Genomic DNA, 16,907 nt, shown 5'->3' with positions numbered 1-16,907 from the left:
GCTCACTGTAGCCTTCGTAAAGTAAGTGTAGCCTACTTTTAGGCTGTTGCGAGCAGCAAATGCTCTTGTCTTATCAGTTAGCTGAAAACTGTAAGTTTTTTGAATATTAAAATGCCGCAGTGCATGGAGAGCAACATTCAGTTGACGATCGGCGTTCCAGCAGTTTAAACGAGTTTTCAAATTCCGCCACGCTTTGCTTGGCAGCGTTAACAATACGTGCATTCATTTCATACGAAAAGTGTGTAGCTAGTTAATATGTTGTTGCTGTTGTTGTGTAGTGTTTTGCTGGCACCGATTCTTGCCATACTCTACTTAGAAGTGAAAAATTATAGCAAAGTCAAGCAGCTGAATAAGCTGCCAGGACCGCCGGCTTTACCAGTTTTGGGAAATGCGCATCAAGTGGGCAAAACGCCAAGTGGTAAGAAAGTGAGAAAAAAAAGTTGGAGAGTACCGCTGCTTATATATAACATACAAATGTATGTGTGAAATGAGTTGACTCGGCGATCGTTCGTTGGAGTTACATTCACAGTTATTTTTGTTTTATTCAATATTTCATTAAACAAAATTGTTAAGGGTTTATTCGGTCTTTGATTGAAACGGCAAAACCGTGTTAATTACTCATCAAGTGGTTATTCATTTAAATCAGTTTTTGAACAAACAAGTTGTAATCTTATACTGGTTTAATATTTGAACTTCTTTGTCGTTTTTTAAGCGTCTACTTTTATCAGCTTAAACTGAGTAATAAAAAAATATTTATTTTTCTAAATGCGTTCACTTTTTTTGGCAAGTAATCTACCATAATCTGTCTGGTATAAAACATATAGTATTATCAGTGTGTAAGAAATCGTTTAATTTTTTTGATAATACAGTGAAATTCCTCATAACCGGAGTGTTTGTGTCCGGCTAATGGAGCTGTCCGTAAATGGGGGCGTGGCAGAAAAGTGTTTAAAATGTATTCTTAGAGTCAAAAGATGCAAATCAAGGCTATATTTCTATTGAACTAATAAATGCGAGCAAATAGTGTCCGTGTCCGGTTATTAGAATTGTTTTGCTATGAAAATATTAATGAAAAAGTTGCGTTTATGTAATTTGTCCGGTTATAGGAGGTGTTCGGTATTAAGGACTGTCCGTAACGGGGAATTTCACTGTATTTATTATAAATTTACTGAGCAAGCATTCACCGCAATTCATACTGAGCAACCTGGAAGCGATAAAAACTTGCTGCGGTTTAATAACAGCATCATTATATATCATTAGATATGTATGTTATTTAATTATTTATTCAACCTTGGATCTATTTAAGTATTGCGTATTTATTTCTATTTAAAAGCATTTGTTTTTACTATAAATATCTGATGAAAACCTAGAAATACTATGATTAGTATGAACCGTTGCACTTAACTTTCACTCAACTCTGAAACTTGTTATTCAAACAGAATCTATTACTTGTATGCAAAGTGAATATATGAATAAATAAGAGATATATCAAGAGATATACAAGAAAAAACGCTTAACTTCGGCAGCACAGCAGCTATTAAACCGTTCAAAAATAGATAACATTTCTAACAAGAACTTGATTCCGATTGTTCACTTTGTATGGCAGCTATATGCTATAGTGATACGACCTGAACAAGTTTTTAGTATTTTGCACTACTGCTTTAGATAATAAGGCATGCCGAATTTCGTGAAGATATCTCGTCAAATGAAAAAGTTCTCCATGCAAACACTTGTTTCCGATCGTTCAGTTTGTATGGCAACTATATGCTATAGTGATCCGATATCGACGGTTCCGACAAATAAGCAGCTCCTTTGCGAGAATAGAACGTGTGCAAAATTTCAGATCGATATCTAAAGCTGAGGAACTAGTTCGTATATATACAAGCAGTTAGATAGGCATGGCTTAAACGACTGAGTTCGACACGCTGATCGCTCTTATATATACTGTATAGGGTCTCCTTTTGCGTATTACAAACATCGTGGCAAACTTAATATACCCTGTTTAGGGCATAAAAACGTTCTTAGTAAACGCTTTATATTTGATGTAAATTTTCCGGCCTTTGGTATTCGGCCAATAAGCGGTTATCATATTCGTATTACACACTGCGGCAGCTTAAGCCGATAATATTCACTGTAGCAGTCATTTATTTATTTATCTTTGGAAATTAAAAATCTTGCGCAAATATACACATAAATATATATGTATGTACATACCAATCCCAACACTTGCTGTGCTTCACTGAAGAAAACCCGTCTCGCATGCCGATTCTGGTCGCTCATCTAATGCTCGTGATTGCAGTTATCACCGAAATTCAATCGTGCGTGAAAATGCTATGTCATGAAATACAACAACATATTTACATTAGTGATAAGCCACTGACATAACTGTGTGGTGTGGAGTTGAACTATCTATTCAGCTAATTGGTGTTGAATATATGCCAAAGTTAGTCTTCAGGTACGCATATACTGAGAGAATGCCATTGAAATCTCTTTTTTGCTAAACAGGTACTTATACTATACTGGGCCCCATATAAATGCTTATCAGTAAACGAAAACAATTGCTGTTTCTGAATGTACAGTAGTCCCTGGTTGAATGTAACTAAAAGAAGCACTCTTTTTTTACTGGCTGACAGTATATATACATATAGGCAAGTTAGGCAATTGCTTAGAGCGCAAGAATTTTAGGACGGCATTTTGGCTTATTTTCTTTACATATTTATACCCCGAACAGGTTGTTTTGATATACCGATTATAGCGACCCTCAAACTGCTTCAACATAGGCCTCACTTTCGTCGATCCCCTCTTCATTCGACAACAATTTAGCACGTGAAGTAATCGCTGGGGCCCAGATCTGAAGAGTACGTTGGATGCGTAACCGTGAGGGCTGATTAAAAATCATATGGGTTTAATTCTAGTAACGCCATCTATGAGCCAGGCCGGAGACTTTTTAATTGACCTGTTAGCATTGTAAATAATTTATGATAATTCCGATTAACAGACAGTAATAAAACATGTTAATGTTTATTTTTATTGTTTATCCGCAACACTTGCAGCATTTGTAATTGCGTGCTTGCCTTTACCAAGTCCCAATACTTTTATATTCGAACAAGCGGCGAGCTTGAACTTGAAATATAAAGCGATCGTGTACATACATACATACATTTATCGCAATAAAATACGACTATAAAAGCAACATGAATAATCACAATGATTCAGACATAAGTACATATGTATGTATGTACCCCCTTACAGATACTTATATAAATCTTGCTTTTTTTGCAAAACTCTAAACTCGTTAGTTGCAGTTTAAGAATTAGTAATCACAAGCTTTGTTTTATATACAAAGTGATATTAAATATCAAAAAATAAAGTAAACAATAAGAAAAAATGATAAAAGCTTCAGCTAACTGATCGGACGCGGTGTTTTGTTTATTTGTCGATCGTACTATGAGCGAAGAGCAGAGAGCGTTGCGTTGGGAAAGAGCGGTGCAAAGCGAGTGGTATTTATTGAGCACCGCTAAGCGGCTGAGAGTATTCATAATTGAGTATTCTCTCAACTGTGGTGAATTGCAATATGTTGCTAGAGATTATGTTTAGATACATCGGTTATGTTGCTAAACATGTAAAATACTCTCGGGTTGTTTGGAAATCTAGAATAATCTTAAAAAATAAATGCCAAAGAATCATCTTTCGAATGATAACAAACCTTTCCCATTAAATTTGAAATTTCTGTGATTAGATTTATAGGAATGCATAGATGAACTCAACAACTGCTACCGTTATACATACATATATAATAAATATAATTTGAACTGAACATTTTTGAAACTTGGATGACAAACTATTTTTGTTTTCTACATACTTACATATATCTTCATGCTTCCATATCTTTATTTTTTCAGAATTACTAAATAAACTGTTTCAATGGTGGGTGGAGTCGGATCATCGCAATTATCGAGTGCTCATTGGCCCCTATCGGAATGTGGTAGTCTCAGACGCAAAAGATTTGGAGGTAAATATACCATAGAGTAGGAATTTCACGCCAAAAATTAATTTGTATTTGTATTTGCGTCCCCGCAGTATATCTTAACCAGCAAATCACTGATCGATAAATCTGATATTTACGATATGCTTCATCCCTGGCTTGGCACTGGCCTCCTCACCGGCACGGGGCGCAAATGGCACACGCATCGCAAGATTATCACACCTTCCTTTCATTTTAAGATTTTGCAAAATTTTCACGATGACATGAACAAGAATTCGAATAAGTTCGTTGAAAAACTGCGGAAAGTATCGCAACATGATTCCATATTCGATTTTCAAGATATGACGCACTACCTAACGATGGATGTGATTTGTGGTAGGTTGACAGTGGAAAAACTCGATTATACTAACAGCATATAATACTTTCTGTGTCTCAAATAGATACCGCGATGGGCGTACACATTAATGCGATGGATAATCATGACCACAAGCTAGTGCAGGCATTCAAAGAGTGAGTAGCTCTCCCATTAAAATGGCTTTTTTTGCTCAATAGCATTGCTCTCTCCTCCAGCATGTGTTACAACATCAACATGCGCGCGTTTCATCCGCTGAAAAGGTCGAATCTTCTATATAGATTTGCGCCAGACTATCCAAAGTACTGTAGGACATTGAAGACTCTACAAGAGTTCACAAATGAGGTACAAAAATACACAAATAAAAAAATTGAGTGGTTCATTTATGCATCGCATTTTCTTTTAGGTTATAACGAAGCGTAGAGAAACACTCAAACTTGAAACAATGGAGGGAGAAGATAATGAGTTCTCACGCAAAAAGCAGGCCTTTCTGGACACTTTGCTCTCGTCTACAATCGACGGAAAACCGTTAACACAAGAAGAGATCTACGAAGAGGTCTCGACATTCATGTTTGAGGTGAGTTTGTGTTGAGTAAGTAGAAATGTAGACAGACATATTTATCCATAAACGTTTTTCACACTAGGGTCACGATACAACCACATCTGCTGTTGCATTCACAGTGTATTTGCTCGCCATGCATCCTGAGATACAAGTAAGCTAGTAATTTTTAAGAGCTGATAACAAAAACGAGTTTTAAAATTCTTCTTTATACGCACAGAGAAAGGTGTACGCCGAGCAAAAACAGTTATTGGGGGACAACTTCAAGGATGCAGCCACTTTCCAGCAGATTGCTGACATGCAGTACTTGGATATGGTGATAAAAGAGTCACTGCGTCTCTATCCCAGCGTACCAATTGTTGCCAGACGTACTGACAGGGAGTACGATATAAGTGCGTTCATGAGCTACCCACTAGGAAAATGAGTATTTGAAAATTTGAAGTTTTTAAGTTTAAGGTGACTGGTTTTTGCGTTCTTCCATAAGGAAACGAATTATGTAGAAGATCTATCAAGTGTACTATATCAGTTGTTATCATAACACTTTTTTTATAATTTACTAGAGCCACGGTCCGGCTGATGAAAGCTTCATTGCAAGCGTCACTCGGGATTTACGATCTGAAACTCCCAAGTGTTAAACTTGAATTACAAAGCTGGAAATTAATATTAAATTGAGGCGATAATAATATGTTGTAACAATACAGTATAGAAATCTCTCATAATGTGGCGATCTAAGCAGTCTCCTCTCTTTATTTCTCTTTATTTTTAACGTGTACTCGAATTTGAAAAACTTCTTTAACAACAGCAAAATAAATCTTCTCGCCACAGATGGTTTCGTTGTGCCTGTAGACACTACCATTAATCTTTTTCTGATGGCACTCGGTTACAATGAAAAATACTTCCCCGATCCCTACCGCGTGGATCCTGATCGTTGGTGTTCGACGAAACGCTCGCAAAATCCTTTTGAGTACCTACCTTTCAGCGCGGGTCCCAGAAATTGTATTGGTGAGCAATTTGAAGTATTACAATGTATTGAATTTTCTAAACAAACTCCTATCAAAGGACAAAAGTTCGCGTTGCTGGAAGTTAAAACTGTAGTTTCGAAAGTCGTGCGCACTTTCGAAATTCTGCCGCCTCTGGACGAATTAGCCTCCACAGATGGCTACTCGAGACACTTCATTGGCTTGTCGCAAGAGGAACAAAGTAAGCGATTACCAAATCCAAGCAAGTATGACCCGATATTGTCGGCTGTACTGACCCTGAAAGCGGAGAATGGCATTTTCCTACGACTAAGAGAGCGCCTTTAGAGCCGAGGTTGCAGATAATATAGAGATGTCATTTCTTAATGTTGGTTGCATTTGTTTATTTGAAAATATTGCTAATTAAATATAAATATGAATATATGATAAATCTTAAATTAGTTTGTTTGATGTCCATGTATACTGAGTGGTTTTTGTTGCTTATCCTATAAATATATCATAATGACTGAGTACTCCATTAAGCTGCCACCAGGACAGTGCCCACGTAGGGCTCGGCATTAAACTGTGTGGGATCAATAATTTGGCTGCAAAAAAGGAAAAATTATTTCGATAAAGTATTTGGTGTTAAGTATTATGCATTTAAATTTACCCATCAACGTATTGCGACTGCATGGAGGTCGTAATCACTTCCGCTTTGGAACCCAACGAGTAGTAAGTGTTGACGTTTAATGTCTTATTAGAACTGCCCAAGTTCAGGACAATCACATACAGATCGCTACCAGTTTTTTGGCTACAAAGATTATAGAGGTATAATGGAACTCGAGAAAGTGCTCAATGGGAATAATCTGTTGTGACAGAAAACACACCGTGAGTAAATGATGAGATCGTCGTCGATCGCCTTGATGTTGAAATCGCCATCCTGGAATGACGGTTCCTTGCGCAGGCGTATGAGCTTCTTCATGATCTGCAGATGCGATTGTGGGGCACGTTGTTGAGCCAAAGCGTTGTTCTGCTTGTAGTCATCGGACACCGGTAGCCAAGTGTGGTCACCAGAGGTAAAACCTGTTGGGATTGAATAAGAAATGTTGAAAGTCTTATTAAGGCATGCGAGTATGAGTGAATGAAAACATGTGAACTCCGACAAAATGGTTATTGAAACTGCCAACAGACAGATAAGATAAAAGTTTTGCATAATTGAGTTTTGTAACACTTACCGGCATTGGGTGATGCATCCCACTGATAAGGTGTGCGCGCAGGATCGCGTGATAAATCGTAGTAACGGTCAGGATCTGAATTACAGGCCTGTGGATCCACGGAGTCCTCCCAGCTAATATACACATCAGTCATAGCTAGTTCTTCGCCCTAAAATAAGAAAAGGGGGTTACGATGTACACACTTGACTGATTAAAAAATCGGCTACTCACATTGTAGGTCACCGCATTGCCGGGCAATGTTTGGAGCAGAATGTTGAAGAGATCGGCACGTTGCACGCCGTAGCGTGAGGCCAAACGCTTGTTGTCGTGATTGCCCAATACCCAGTTGGCGATCACACCTTCAGGCATCGCATTCAACCACTTCTCGATGTGTTCCACCACCGTCGGCGCCTTGGTGTCGTTCTGGAGGTTTGTTAAGAAATCGAAATTGAAAGGAATGTGCGAACCATTTCGTATGCCATTGCCATAATAAAGAATCATGTTGTCGAAGCTGGTATAAGCTTCGGTGAGCAGAATGCGTGTATCGCCGCCATGCTCCTTCTTGAACTCATCGGCGAGCGCACGCCATTGGTAGACCATATCGAGGGTTTCGGGTTGATCTTGCGTGTAGATATGTTTCAAGTGGCAAGCGTCATCGGGATCGGGGCATGTGCTAACATCATCGATGACTGGTTCATCTGGGTAGTTATTGTAGCGGTCCAAATCTTTTTCGAAGAGATAAGGTACAGCGTCAATGCGGAAGCCCGCAATACCCTTACCCAACCAGAAGCGCATAACATTCTTCATTTCATTGACAACGGCTGGATTGCGGTAATTGAGATCGGGCTGTTTGGTGACGAATTGATGCAAGTAGTATTGTTGACGCACATCGTTCCATTCCCAAGCAGAGTAACGGAAAACGCTCACCCAATTGCTGGGCGGCTGACGTTCGCCAGTGGTTTCGTTTACGATGCCGTTATGCCAAATATAGAAGTCGGCGTATGCTGGATCACCGTCCACCGACTTGATGAACCATTCATTCTCATCACTGGAGTGATTTGGCACGAAGTCGAGTATAATTTTGATGCCCACCTCTTTGGCTTTCTTAATCATATTTTCGAAATCCTCCATTGTGCCATATTCTGGATGAATTTGATAGAAATCGGAGATGTCATAACCGAAATCGGCCATCGGTGATTTAAAGATTGGCGACAGCCAAGCCGCTGTAAAACCGATATCCTTCAGATATTGCAATTTCTCAGTGACACCTGTCGGTATTATGAAAGAATAAAAAGAGTATTAAGCTCGCGGTCATTTCAATATCTTTTCACCGAAACCCACCATTTAAATCACCAATACCGTCGCCATCACTGTCACGAAACGAACGCGGATAGATTTGATAATAATTTCCGTTCTCCCACCAATCCTTGCCTTGGGTACTGGTGGCAAACAAGGCCAGGACCGAAAGCACGGCTAATAGCAACGCGGTTGCCTTCTGCATTTTTTCGATTTCGATTCCTATTTCACAATAATTCTAACACTCTGCGATAAAACCGGTTAGCTAACTTCGTTGGGGACTTGCTACTAAGTTGATACTAATTAAATTTGTGCTCTTGGGGGTTTTTATATAGCAAGCAGGCAGTGATTTGTGTCTGGAGCACACGAAAAGTTAAATGAGCAGCAAAAAAAACTTATTGATAATTATTAAGTGCTGGTTTTTGTGATTTGTATCGAACAATTGCTTTGTAAACACTATGTGAGCCACTTTCGAGAAGCGCGTAAAGTCACCTGCTATGAAAGTGCTGATCATTTCGTTCACATGAGATTGCCTTTAAGTGGCATGGCGCTTTTATTTTGTGCAATAATTTGATTTGCGCTGACGTTGCGTTACCGCTGTTGTGACAGTTGTCAGTTCTACATTGTCAGAGCGGGGCACTTCACTTTGAGCTGGCAGAGTTTTCAATATTTGTATTTTTGTTTTTGGTACGAAGATAGCAGAAACAATTGCTTGTGGAATTTTTCAGCCCTCACATAAAACTTTAGTACACACTCAAAAGCATCCTCGACTGATAACACAGTTTTGGAGGAAAAGGAAATTGCACACTGAAATGATGATAAAACTTATCGAATACAAATATTGTGCAAGAGAACAAAGCGAGTGGTATTGAATAACTTTCTCATATTCTTCTTTTTCTTACGCAATTATAGTCGAGTTAACAACAGCGCGGAAGTCGTTTCTTTTTTCGCAACGTGGCGCCAGGTTTTTCTCCACCTGGTCTTTCCAACGGAGTAGCGCTCTTCCTTTTCCTCTGCTTCCCCCGGCGTGTACTGCGTTGAAAACTTTCAGAGCTGGACTGTCATCGTTCCATTGAATGCAATTTTCGCCGTGGCCAACGCGCAAGGGACCATAAATCTTTCGCAGAACCTTTCCTTCGAAAACTCGTAACGTCGACTCATCAGATGTTATCATCGTCCATGCCTGTGCACCATATAGCAGGGCGGGAATAATGAGTGACTTATAGAGTTTGGGTCCCTAATTTGTTTGTCATGGTCGTCATCAAAAGAGGGGTTGCTCTTCCGAGGCTTTTTGTTCCTTTTCATTGGGGGCGTTTACGTGGCGGTTCCCAAATCCAGCTCACAACCCTGTGGAGGGGTCAACCGGATGTTTTTTGGCTGCTCAGAGGATTTTTGGTCTAGGGCCGGAAGTCGTGAGCTGCTTGAGCCATATGAAAAAGAATCGCGTCTGGCCACTGCCAAGTTCCCAAGAATGGCAATCAGAGAACTTTCCTCACTTGTATGAACTTCTACACATGACTCCATCCTCCTTTCTTATATTAGATATCAAATTTCTTATATTATAGTATGCACCCCAAACCTACCTTCTTTCCACCTCCTGCGGAGATTTTCATCCATTCTGAAACGGTTTATTGGCGTGTTTTTATTTACAAAGTTGCGGTAGTTTTCCAAAGTCAAGAAAGTAAACATTGAAGACAAGGTTCAGCAATGTTTATTTTTTAGAAACAAAATATATTTCGAAAAATAACGGGTTTATTTTTTGTTTATTTATTGTTCGAGTAAATATTTGAAGAGAAGCAGCTTAACAAAACAGTGAAAACAAACACTAATTTAGTCATTCGTTAAGAAATAGACTACGAACATTCTGAACTGACAAATAGTCTAATGAAAATAAAAAATGTAAAGCCCAGCTCATACCGAGTATCAGTACCATAATGTTATGAAAAGTACACAAATAATATTGTGTAAGTTTGCGCAGCTGCGGTGAGGCACAAAACTAAGTCAATAGTTTTCAGAAAATGCTGTAACTTCTAGAGAACAGCGGATAAAGCCGTTTTAGCTTAACAAAGTAACACATTTGCTCGTTTCGCCTCGACTTGAATTCTATTATCCATTGTGGAAAGCGGTCCACATGTCAACAGCTAGGGCTTATAAATGGGGAACGAGCAACGGTTGTGATCAGTAGCGCAGTACTTCCTGTTAACGAATTATGGGGAAACTTCTCGGCATCTTTCTAATCGCTTTCGCTCTGTGCCAAGTCAGCCACAGCGAGCGTGACTGGTGGGAAAACGGCAACTTCTACCAGATTTATCCACGCTCCTTCAAGGACAGCAATGGCGACGGCATAGGCGATTTGAACGGTAAGCAGCTCAACCTGGTCATTACAATAAATTCCAAATCATTGATTATAACACCCCACATTGAACAAATTTATTGCTTTATGCAGGTATACTCGAAAAATTGGACTACGTGAAGGACATTGGCATGGATGGTGTTTGGCTCTCGCCCATATTTCAGTCGCCAATGGCTGATTTCGGCTATGATATTTCGGATTACACAAAGGTACAGCCGGAGTACGGCACGACGGAGGATTTGGAGTCGTTAATCGAAAAAGCGCATAGCCTCGGCTTGCACCTGATTTTGGACTTTGTGCCCAATCACACCAGCGACGAACATGAGTGGTTCCAACGTTCCGTCGCCAATGATTCCTACTATCGTGATTTCTACATTTGGCATGATGGTGTGCTCAACGCTACCACTGGTGAACGTCAGCCACCAAGCAACTGGATTTCGCAATTCCGTTATTCCGCCTGGGAGTGGAATGAGCAACGTCAACAATATTACCTGCATCAATTTGGCATAAAACAGCCAGATTTGAACTATCGCAATCCAAATGTTGTCGAGGATATGAAGAATGTGCTCAGATTTTGGTTGGCGCGTGGTATTGATGGCTTCCGTATCGACGCTGTACCCTTCTTATTCGAGGCTGATGTTGATCCCACAACTGGCACCTACCCTGATGAGCCCGTTATAGCGGATACTAGCTCTTGTCCCGACCCAGATGATTGGTGTCACTTGAATCACATTTACACAAATTCGCTGCCTGAGATATTCGATATAGTCTATCAGTGGCGTGACGTTGTGGACCAGTGGAAACTTGATTATGATACGGACACTAAGGTGCTGCTCACTGAGGCTTATACAAGTTTTGAGAATCTTATGCGCATGTATGGTGATGGCGTACATAACGGTTCAAATATACCCTTCAACTTCGAGATGATGGCCGATCTGAACAACCAGAGCACGGCTTCCGACTATGATTACTATGTACGCCATTGGTTGGATAACATGCCTGAGGGTGTCTACGCTAACTGGGTGCTTGGCAACCATGACAATCCCAGATTGGCTTCGCGATTCGGTGCTCAACGTGCCGATCTCATGAATATCTTCTTACAAACGCTACCAGGGATTGCGGTCACTTACAACGTAAGTGCATATATCTCACAATATAGTCCTAAATACTGAGCATTATTTGTGTCCAATCTAATGTTATTCTTAAGGGTGAGGAGTATGGCTTGGAAGACGGTTACGTGTCCTGGGAGGATAGCGTTGATCCGCAGGCTTGCAATGCTGACCCCGACACTTACCAGAAATATTCACGCGATCCTGAGCGCACGCCCTTCCTCTGGGACAACACCAAAAATGCTGGTTTCAGTTCTGCGAATCGCACCTGGTTACCTGTGGGCCAGTCGTACGAGTCAAACAACGTGCAGGCGCAAGAAGCAGCAGAAAACAGTCACCTAAAAATTTTCAAAAAACTGACCGAATTAAGGAAATCCGAACCCGCTTTCAGCGATGGTGATTACGAATCGGTGGTCGGCGACAATTGGCTGAGCTACAGGAGGTGAGCAACGGGATCAATTTCGAGAAAATTTTAGCAAAAATTTCATTTTACAGGCAAGCTGCTACCGGCGATGCATATTACATAATTCTAAATATTGGCAACCAAAATGTGACTTTGAACTTCGATGAGTTGTATGGCGATGTGAGCGGCAAGTTGGAGGTTGTTGCCAGTTCACTGCAATCTGGCTTGGAAAATGGGTAAGAGCGGCTACACACTGGTGTTAATTCATATTGAAAGCTCTAATTATTGTTTACTTTTTCGGCAGTCAACAAGTGGACTCCGACTCGTTGGAGGTGAAAGCATATAACGGCTATGTACTGCGTTTGGTGAATGAGGCATAGCAGGCTTCGACAGACGCAAGCTACGGATTTGCTAGATTGCAACCATGAACTATAAAAATATATAAAAATATTAGAAGTATTGCATTGCAAAATCAATGACTTTGATTTTTTTCGCTTTTGGGTTCATAAACTGATTTTTTTTTATAAAGTCCAACTTTAGTTTTCTGCCCACAAATTGCGAGCTCTGGAATATTTTCGTAATAGGAAAATTTACTTTTATTTGAAGCAGCAGCTACTCTTGGAATCGTTAGGTCACAGGTTGTATTTGTGACTCTAGGTGTATATAAATGCTTCAGTTATACAGAGCTCAAGTGCAGAATAAGCAGAGATAATGGGTTTCGTATGACGCTAGCATCTACTTAACAACAGAAGTGCTTGTTTATTTACTTAATGCATGTACTGTAATTAATATTAGTTTTTGAATGCCAATCACAAAGCAAACACTATTAACAATGCCAATTATCTTCAGATCTTATAGGAAAATTCGTGAAGAGTAATTTTCTTTAACGCCCGCTCTCACAAAATCTGCATAAATTTAGGCGCATATGCGCGTAGTTATTTAGGAATCAGACATTTCATTTTCTCTGACATGATATATTGGGACGTCGAAAAAGTCTTTTCGTATTTTGTCAATAGATGTTGTTGCAGTCGTATATCTCCAGTGCTATCAACCACATTGTGTCATATCATATAGTGTTGGAAAGGTTTAACCAAAAAAAAAAATTAAATTCGGGGAAGTTGAAAAAAAGTTACAGCTGTTCAAATATGAGTGAAACTAATGAAGAAATCCGTTATAGGTCGATGTGAGAGATACACCTCGCTCTGTTGGACCTATCGTTGAAAAAGTCGATAAAATTATGGAAAAGATTGACCACGATGACATCGGTAAGGAACCTAACATTCGTCATCAGACGGTTTTAAACCATTTAAGAAAGGCTGGCTACAAAAAGAAGCTCGATGTTTGAGTACCACATGAATTGTGTGTGAAAAATTTAATGGACCGAATTAACATCTGTGATTCTTTGCTAAAGCGAAATGAAATAGAACTATTTCTGAAGCAAATGGTAACAGGAGACGAAAAGTTGATCAAATAACCTCAACAAATGGGCGCAAAGCCAGGATTCACGCCTCGAAAGGTTATGCTAAGTGTTTGGTGGGATTGGAAAGGAATCAGCCACTATGAGCTGCTCCAGCCTGGTTGAACGATTGGTTCTATATTTTACTGTCAAAAACTGATGATCAACAGAAAGGGCTCCGTCTTCCATCAGACTACACACATCTTTGATGACTCGGCAAAAAGTAGAAGAGCTTGGCTGGGAAGCTTTGATGCATCCACCATGTAGCCGTGACCTTGCACCATTGGACTCTCATTCCATATCATTGTTTCGGTCAATGCAGAACTCCCTTAATGGAGTAAAGTTGGCTGCAACAGAAGCCTGTGAAAATTACTTGTCGCAGTTTTTCGCCGAGAAACCAGAAAAGTTGTACACTGATGGAATAATGTCTCTGTCGAAAAAATGGCAAAAAGTGGTCGACCAAAATGGCGCATATTTGGTTCATTTAAATTCATTATAAGTATAAAAAAATGTTGATGTTTGACAAGAAATACGAAAAGACTTTTTCGACTACCCAATAGTTTGCACCGTTAGATCCCTACAATAGCATTAATCAAGCAAGAGCGTTAGATCTTTTTCAAAATTTCACTCCAAACAGCTTTAGGCATAAACATTTGCATAGCTTTTGACTTTAGACTTTGTTTACCGCACAGATAACTTATCTGCTAAAATCGTTTAATTGCTTCAGCTCGCATAAATACTTCACTCTTAGATGCTATGTGTGCTATAAGTAGTATAATACTTGGGTATAAATGTCTACATTTGATAATTAATGTCAACGCAATCAATCAATAAAATTCACCAGCTTGAGTATGTGAGTGCACCACTTCGCCACATGCAATGCGCATTGCATAATAATTTTTCGTTTATTGGCAATAAATTGATAATGTACGCTTATCGTTCACCATCTATATTAGGAGAAATCTTAATTTGCTGTCGTGGCTGCACGCAGTTAATTTCGAGATGTTGTCACGACTGTTACCGTTATACGCAGCGCTGTTGCTTGGTTGCGGCAACTGCTTTGCTGCAAGCACCGTTGATTGGTGGGAATCGGCCACGCTCTATCAAATCTACCCGCGCTCCTTCTTGGACAGCAATGGCGATGGTGTGGGCGACTTGAACGGCATCACAACGCGACTGGCGTATCTCAAAGAAATTGGCGTGACAGCTACTTGGCTGTCGCCGATATTCGAGTCACCAATGGCCGACTTCGGTTATGACATTTCGAACTTCACAAAGATCGACCCGCTTTTCGGCACATTGGCCGACTTTGATGCTTTGATAGCGAAGGCGCATGCGTTGGGTATTAAAATTATTTTGGATTTTGTGCCCAACCATTCGAGTGACGAATGTGAATGGTTTCAGAAGTCGATACGTAGGGAAGAGGGCTATGACGACTTTTATATTTGGGAAGATGGCAAAATTGATGCTGAGACTGGCAAGCGCGTACCACCCAGCAATTGGGTGCGTGTCCTACCACGACGCTAGTATATTTTCGCTCTAACATATTTTGATTTTGTAGGTAAGTGTGTTCAGCGGCCCGATGTGGACTTGGAACGAGCAACGTCAGCAGTATTATCTGCATCAGTTTCTGCCGAAACAGCCCGATCTCAACTTTAGCAATCCGATGGTGCGTGAGCATATGCTGGAAGTGTTGAAGTTTTGGGTTGATCGTGGTGCAGATGGCTTTCGTATAGATGCGGTGCCTCATATTGGCGAAAAGCGTTTCGCGAATGGCACATATCCCGATGAACCGCTAAGCGGCTGGAGTGATGATCCTAATAGTTACAATTACCACGATCACATCTACACGAAGGATCAGCCGCTAACGCTTGAGGTTGTGTACGAATGGCGTGAGTTCTTGGATGAATATAAGCGCCAACATGAACGTGACACCATGTGAGTACTATTTTTCAAAACATTTATGAAATTAAATTTAAAAAAATACGAAACTTCTGCAGCGTGCTCATTGCTGAAGCCTACTCTTCCGTTGAAGTCTTGAGTGATTACATCAATAATGGCACCCACTCGGGTACCCAAATGCCCATGAACTTTAATTTGATGTCACTTAACGGTTATTCGACGGCGAAAAATGTTGAAGACTCTGTGAAAGGATGGATGGATAATATATGGGAAAAACATCAGTCCGCTAATTGGGTGGTGGGCAATCATGACAACGATCGGCTGGCAACGCGCATGGGTCAGCACAAAGTGGACCTAATGACTATGCTGGTACACGCACTGCCCGGCACATCGGTCACATATTATGTAAGTCTCGCGTAATCCGATAATTTTTCGTTGGACCTTCATAAATATAGTTTTCTGGCAGGGTGAAGAAATCGGCATGGCCAATGTGGCCACTGAATGCACTGCTATCTCTTGTGAAGATCGCGATCCTGAGCGCACGCCAATGCAATGGGACACTTCGGATCATGCTGGCTTTACCACGGGTCCGACCAGCTGGCTGCCCATCTCACCCGACTACAAACGTGTCAATGTGGCGACAGAACGTGGCGTGGCACGAAGCACTCTGCAAATCTTTAAAGGAATGACGCGGTTGAAGCAAACAGACGCATTTAAAGCGTTCAAAGAAGTGGGTGGCTTCGCCTTTGGCGCAGTCTCGGAACAGGTCTTTCAAGTTGTGCGGTAAATATTGCGACTTAGGAGAATCGAGTAGAATAGTAATACAAAAATTTCGCAGCACCGCTTTCGCGGACGAAGAATACCGAATACTAATTAATATGGGCAACAAGGTAGAATACGTGCACGACTTGGCGAATAAAACGATGGAATATGTGCTGCTCAGCCGACATTCGCCACACAGCTTTGGGTAAATCAGCTGCCAAGTTTGTAATTATGAGCTTTTGAGGCATTTTCTGCTTCTGTCTTTTCAGCGATAAGGTGGATTTGAGTCAGCGTATATACTTGATGCCTTATGAGGCGGTGGTGCTGCGTGGATCCGCCGGCAGCGGTTGAGTCTCTGTCTGAGAAAACATAGACGTAATATTTTGGAGCTCGGATAGCGCAAGAGCTCGGCTATATATCTACGAGAGGATACGGTAAAAGTCTTTCTGGTGCTGAAATTATATTTCATGATGCTAATTTATTGTCAGGTATTAGAAAATAATAAAAACCTTAGCCACTTGTCTTCAACTTTTATGGAGATAGTATCATATAAAAACAAACTC

The 16,907-nt window shown here is 40.5% G+C and overlaps 4 protein-coding genes across 4 annotated transcripts in view; 3 read left to right on the top strand and 1 right to left on the bottom strand.

Moving 5' to 3' along the window:
* The window catches only part of LOC126755900 (uncharacterized), a 30,756-nt gene extending 24,449 nt beyond the window's left edge, over positions 1-6,307 (top strand). Inside the window, exons 10-19 of the mRNA XM_050468623.1 lie at positions 247-418; positions 3,900-4,009; positions 4,078-4,357; positions 4,423-4,492; positions 4,553-4,679; positions 4,741-4,911; positions 4,979-5,047; positions 5,114-5,285; positions 5,719-5,895; positions 5,953-6,307. Coding sequence (XP_050324580.1) covers positions 247-418; positions 3,900-4,009; positions 4,078-4,357; positions 4,423-4,492; positions 4,553-4,679; positions 4,741-4,911; positions 4,979-5,047; positions 5,114-5,285; positions 5,719-5,895; positions 5,953-6,197 — 1,593 coding nt within the window. The 3' untranslated portion in view covers positions 6,198-6,307. The remainder of the gene's footprint in view (positions 1-246; positions 419-3,899; positions 4,010-4,077; positions 4,358-4,422; positions 4,493-4,552; positions 4,680-4,740; positions 4,912-4,978; positions 5,048-5,113; positions 5,286-5,718; positions 5,896-5,952) is intronic.
* LOC126756860 (maltase A1) lies at positions 6,229-8,666 on the bottom strand. The gene is made up of 6 exons (XM_050470298.1): positions 8,405-8,666; positions 7,295-8,331; positions 7,085-7,232; positions 6,737-6,932; positions 6,520-6,660; positions 6,229-6,454 (listed from the first exon to the last, which is right to left on the bottom strand). The coding sequence occupies exons 1-6, from the start codon at positions 8,562-8,564 to the stop codon at positions 6,388-6,390; spliced, it is 1,749 nt and encodes a 582-aa protein (XP_050326255.1). The 5' UTR covers positions 8,565-8,666; the 3' UTR covers positions 6,229-6,387.
* Positions 8,667-10,544: 1,878 nt separating this feature from the next.
* Positions 10,545-12,696, top strand: LOC126756859 (maltase A1-like). The gene is made up of 5 exons (XM_050470297.1): positions 10,545-10,719; positions 10,806-11,845; positions 11,920-12,263; positions 12,317-12,460; positions 12,529-12,696. Exons 1-5 carry the CDS (start codon positions 10,569-10,571, stop codon positions 12,602-12,604), a joined length of 1,755 nt encoding a protein of 584 aa, XP_050326254.1. The 5' UTR covers positions 10,545-10,568; the 3' UTR covers positions 12,605-12,696.
* A 1,882-nt stretch (positions 12,697-14,578) lies between these two features.
* Positions 14,579-16,904, top strand: LOC126756169 (maltase A2). The gene is made up of 6 exons (XM_050469022.1): positions 14,579-15,183; positions 15,242-15,618; positions 15,681-15,987; positions 16,049-16,365; positions 16,421-16,549; positions 16,614-16,904. Exons 1-6 carry the CDS (start codon positions 14,683-14,685, stop codon positions 16,693-16,695), a joined length of 1,713 nt encoding a protein of 570 aa, XP_050324979.1. The 5' UTR covers positions 14,579-14,682; the 3' UTR covers positions 16,696-16,904.
* Positions 16,905-16,907: the final 3 nt, after the last annotated feature.

This window comes from Bactrocera neohumeralis, chromosome 4 (assembly GCF_024586455.1).
Source record: "Bactrocera neohumeralis isolate Rockhampton chromosome 4, APGP_CSIRO_Bneo_wtdbg2-racon-allhic-juicebox.fasta_v2, whole genome shotgun sequence".
Taxonomy (NCBI): domain Eukaryota; kingdom Metazoa; phylum Arthropoda; class Insecta; order Diptera; family Tephritidae; genus Bactrocera; species Bactrocera neohumeralis.
This window is presented reverse-complemented; position numbering and strand designations above follow the sequence as displayed.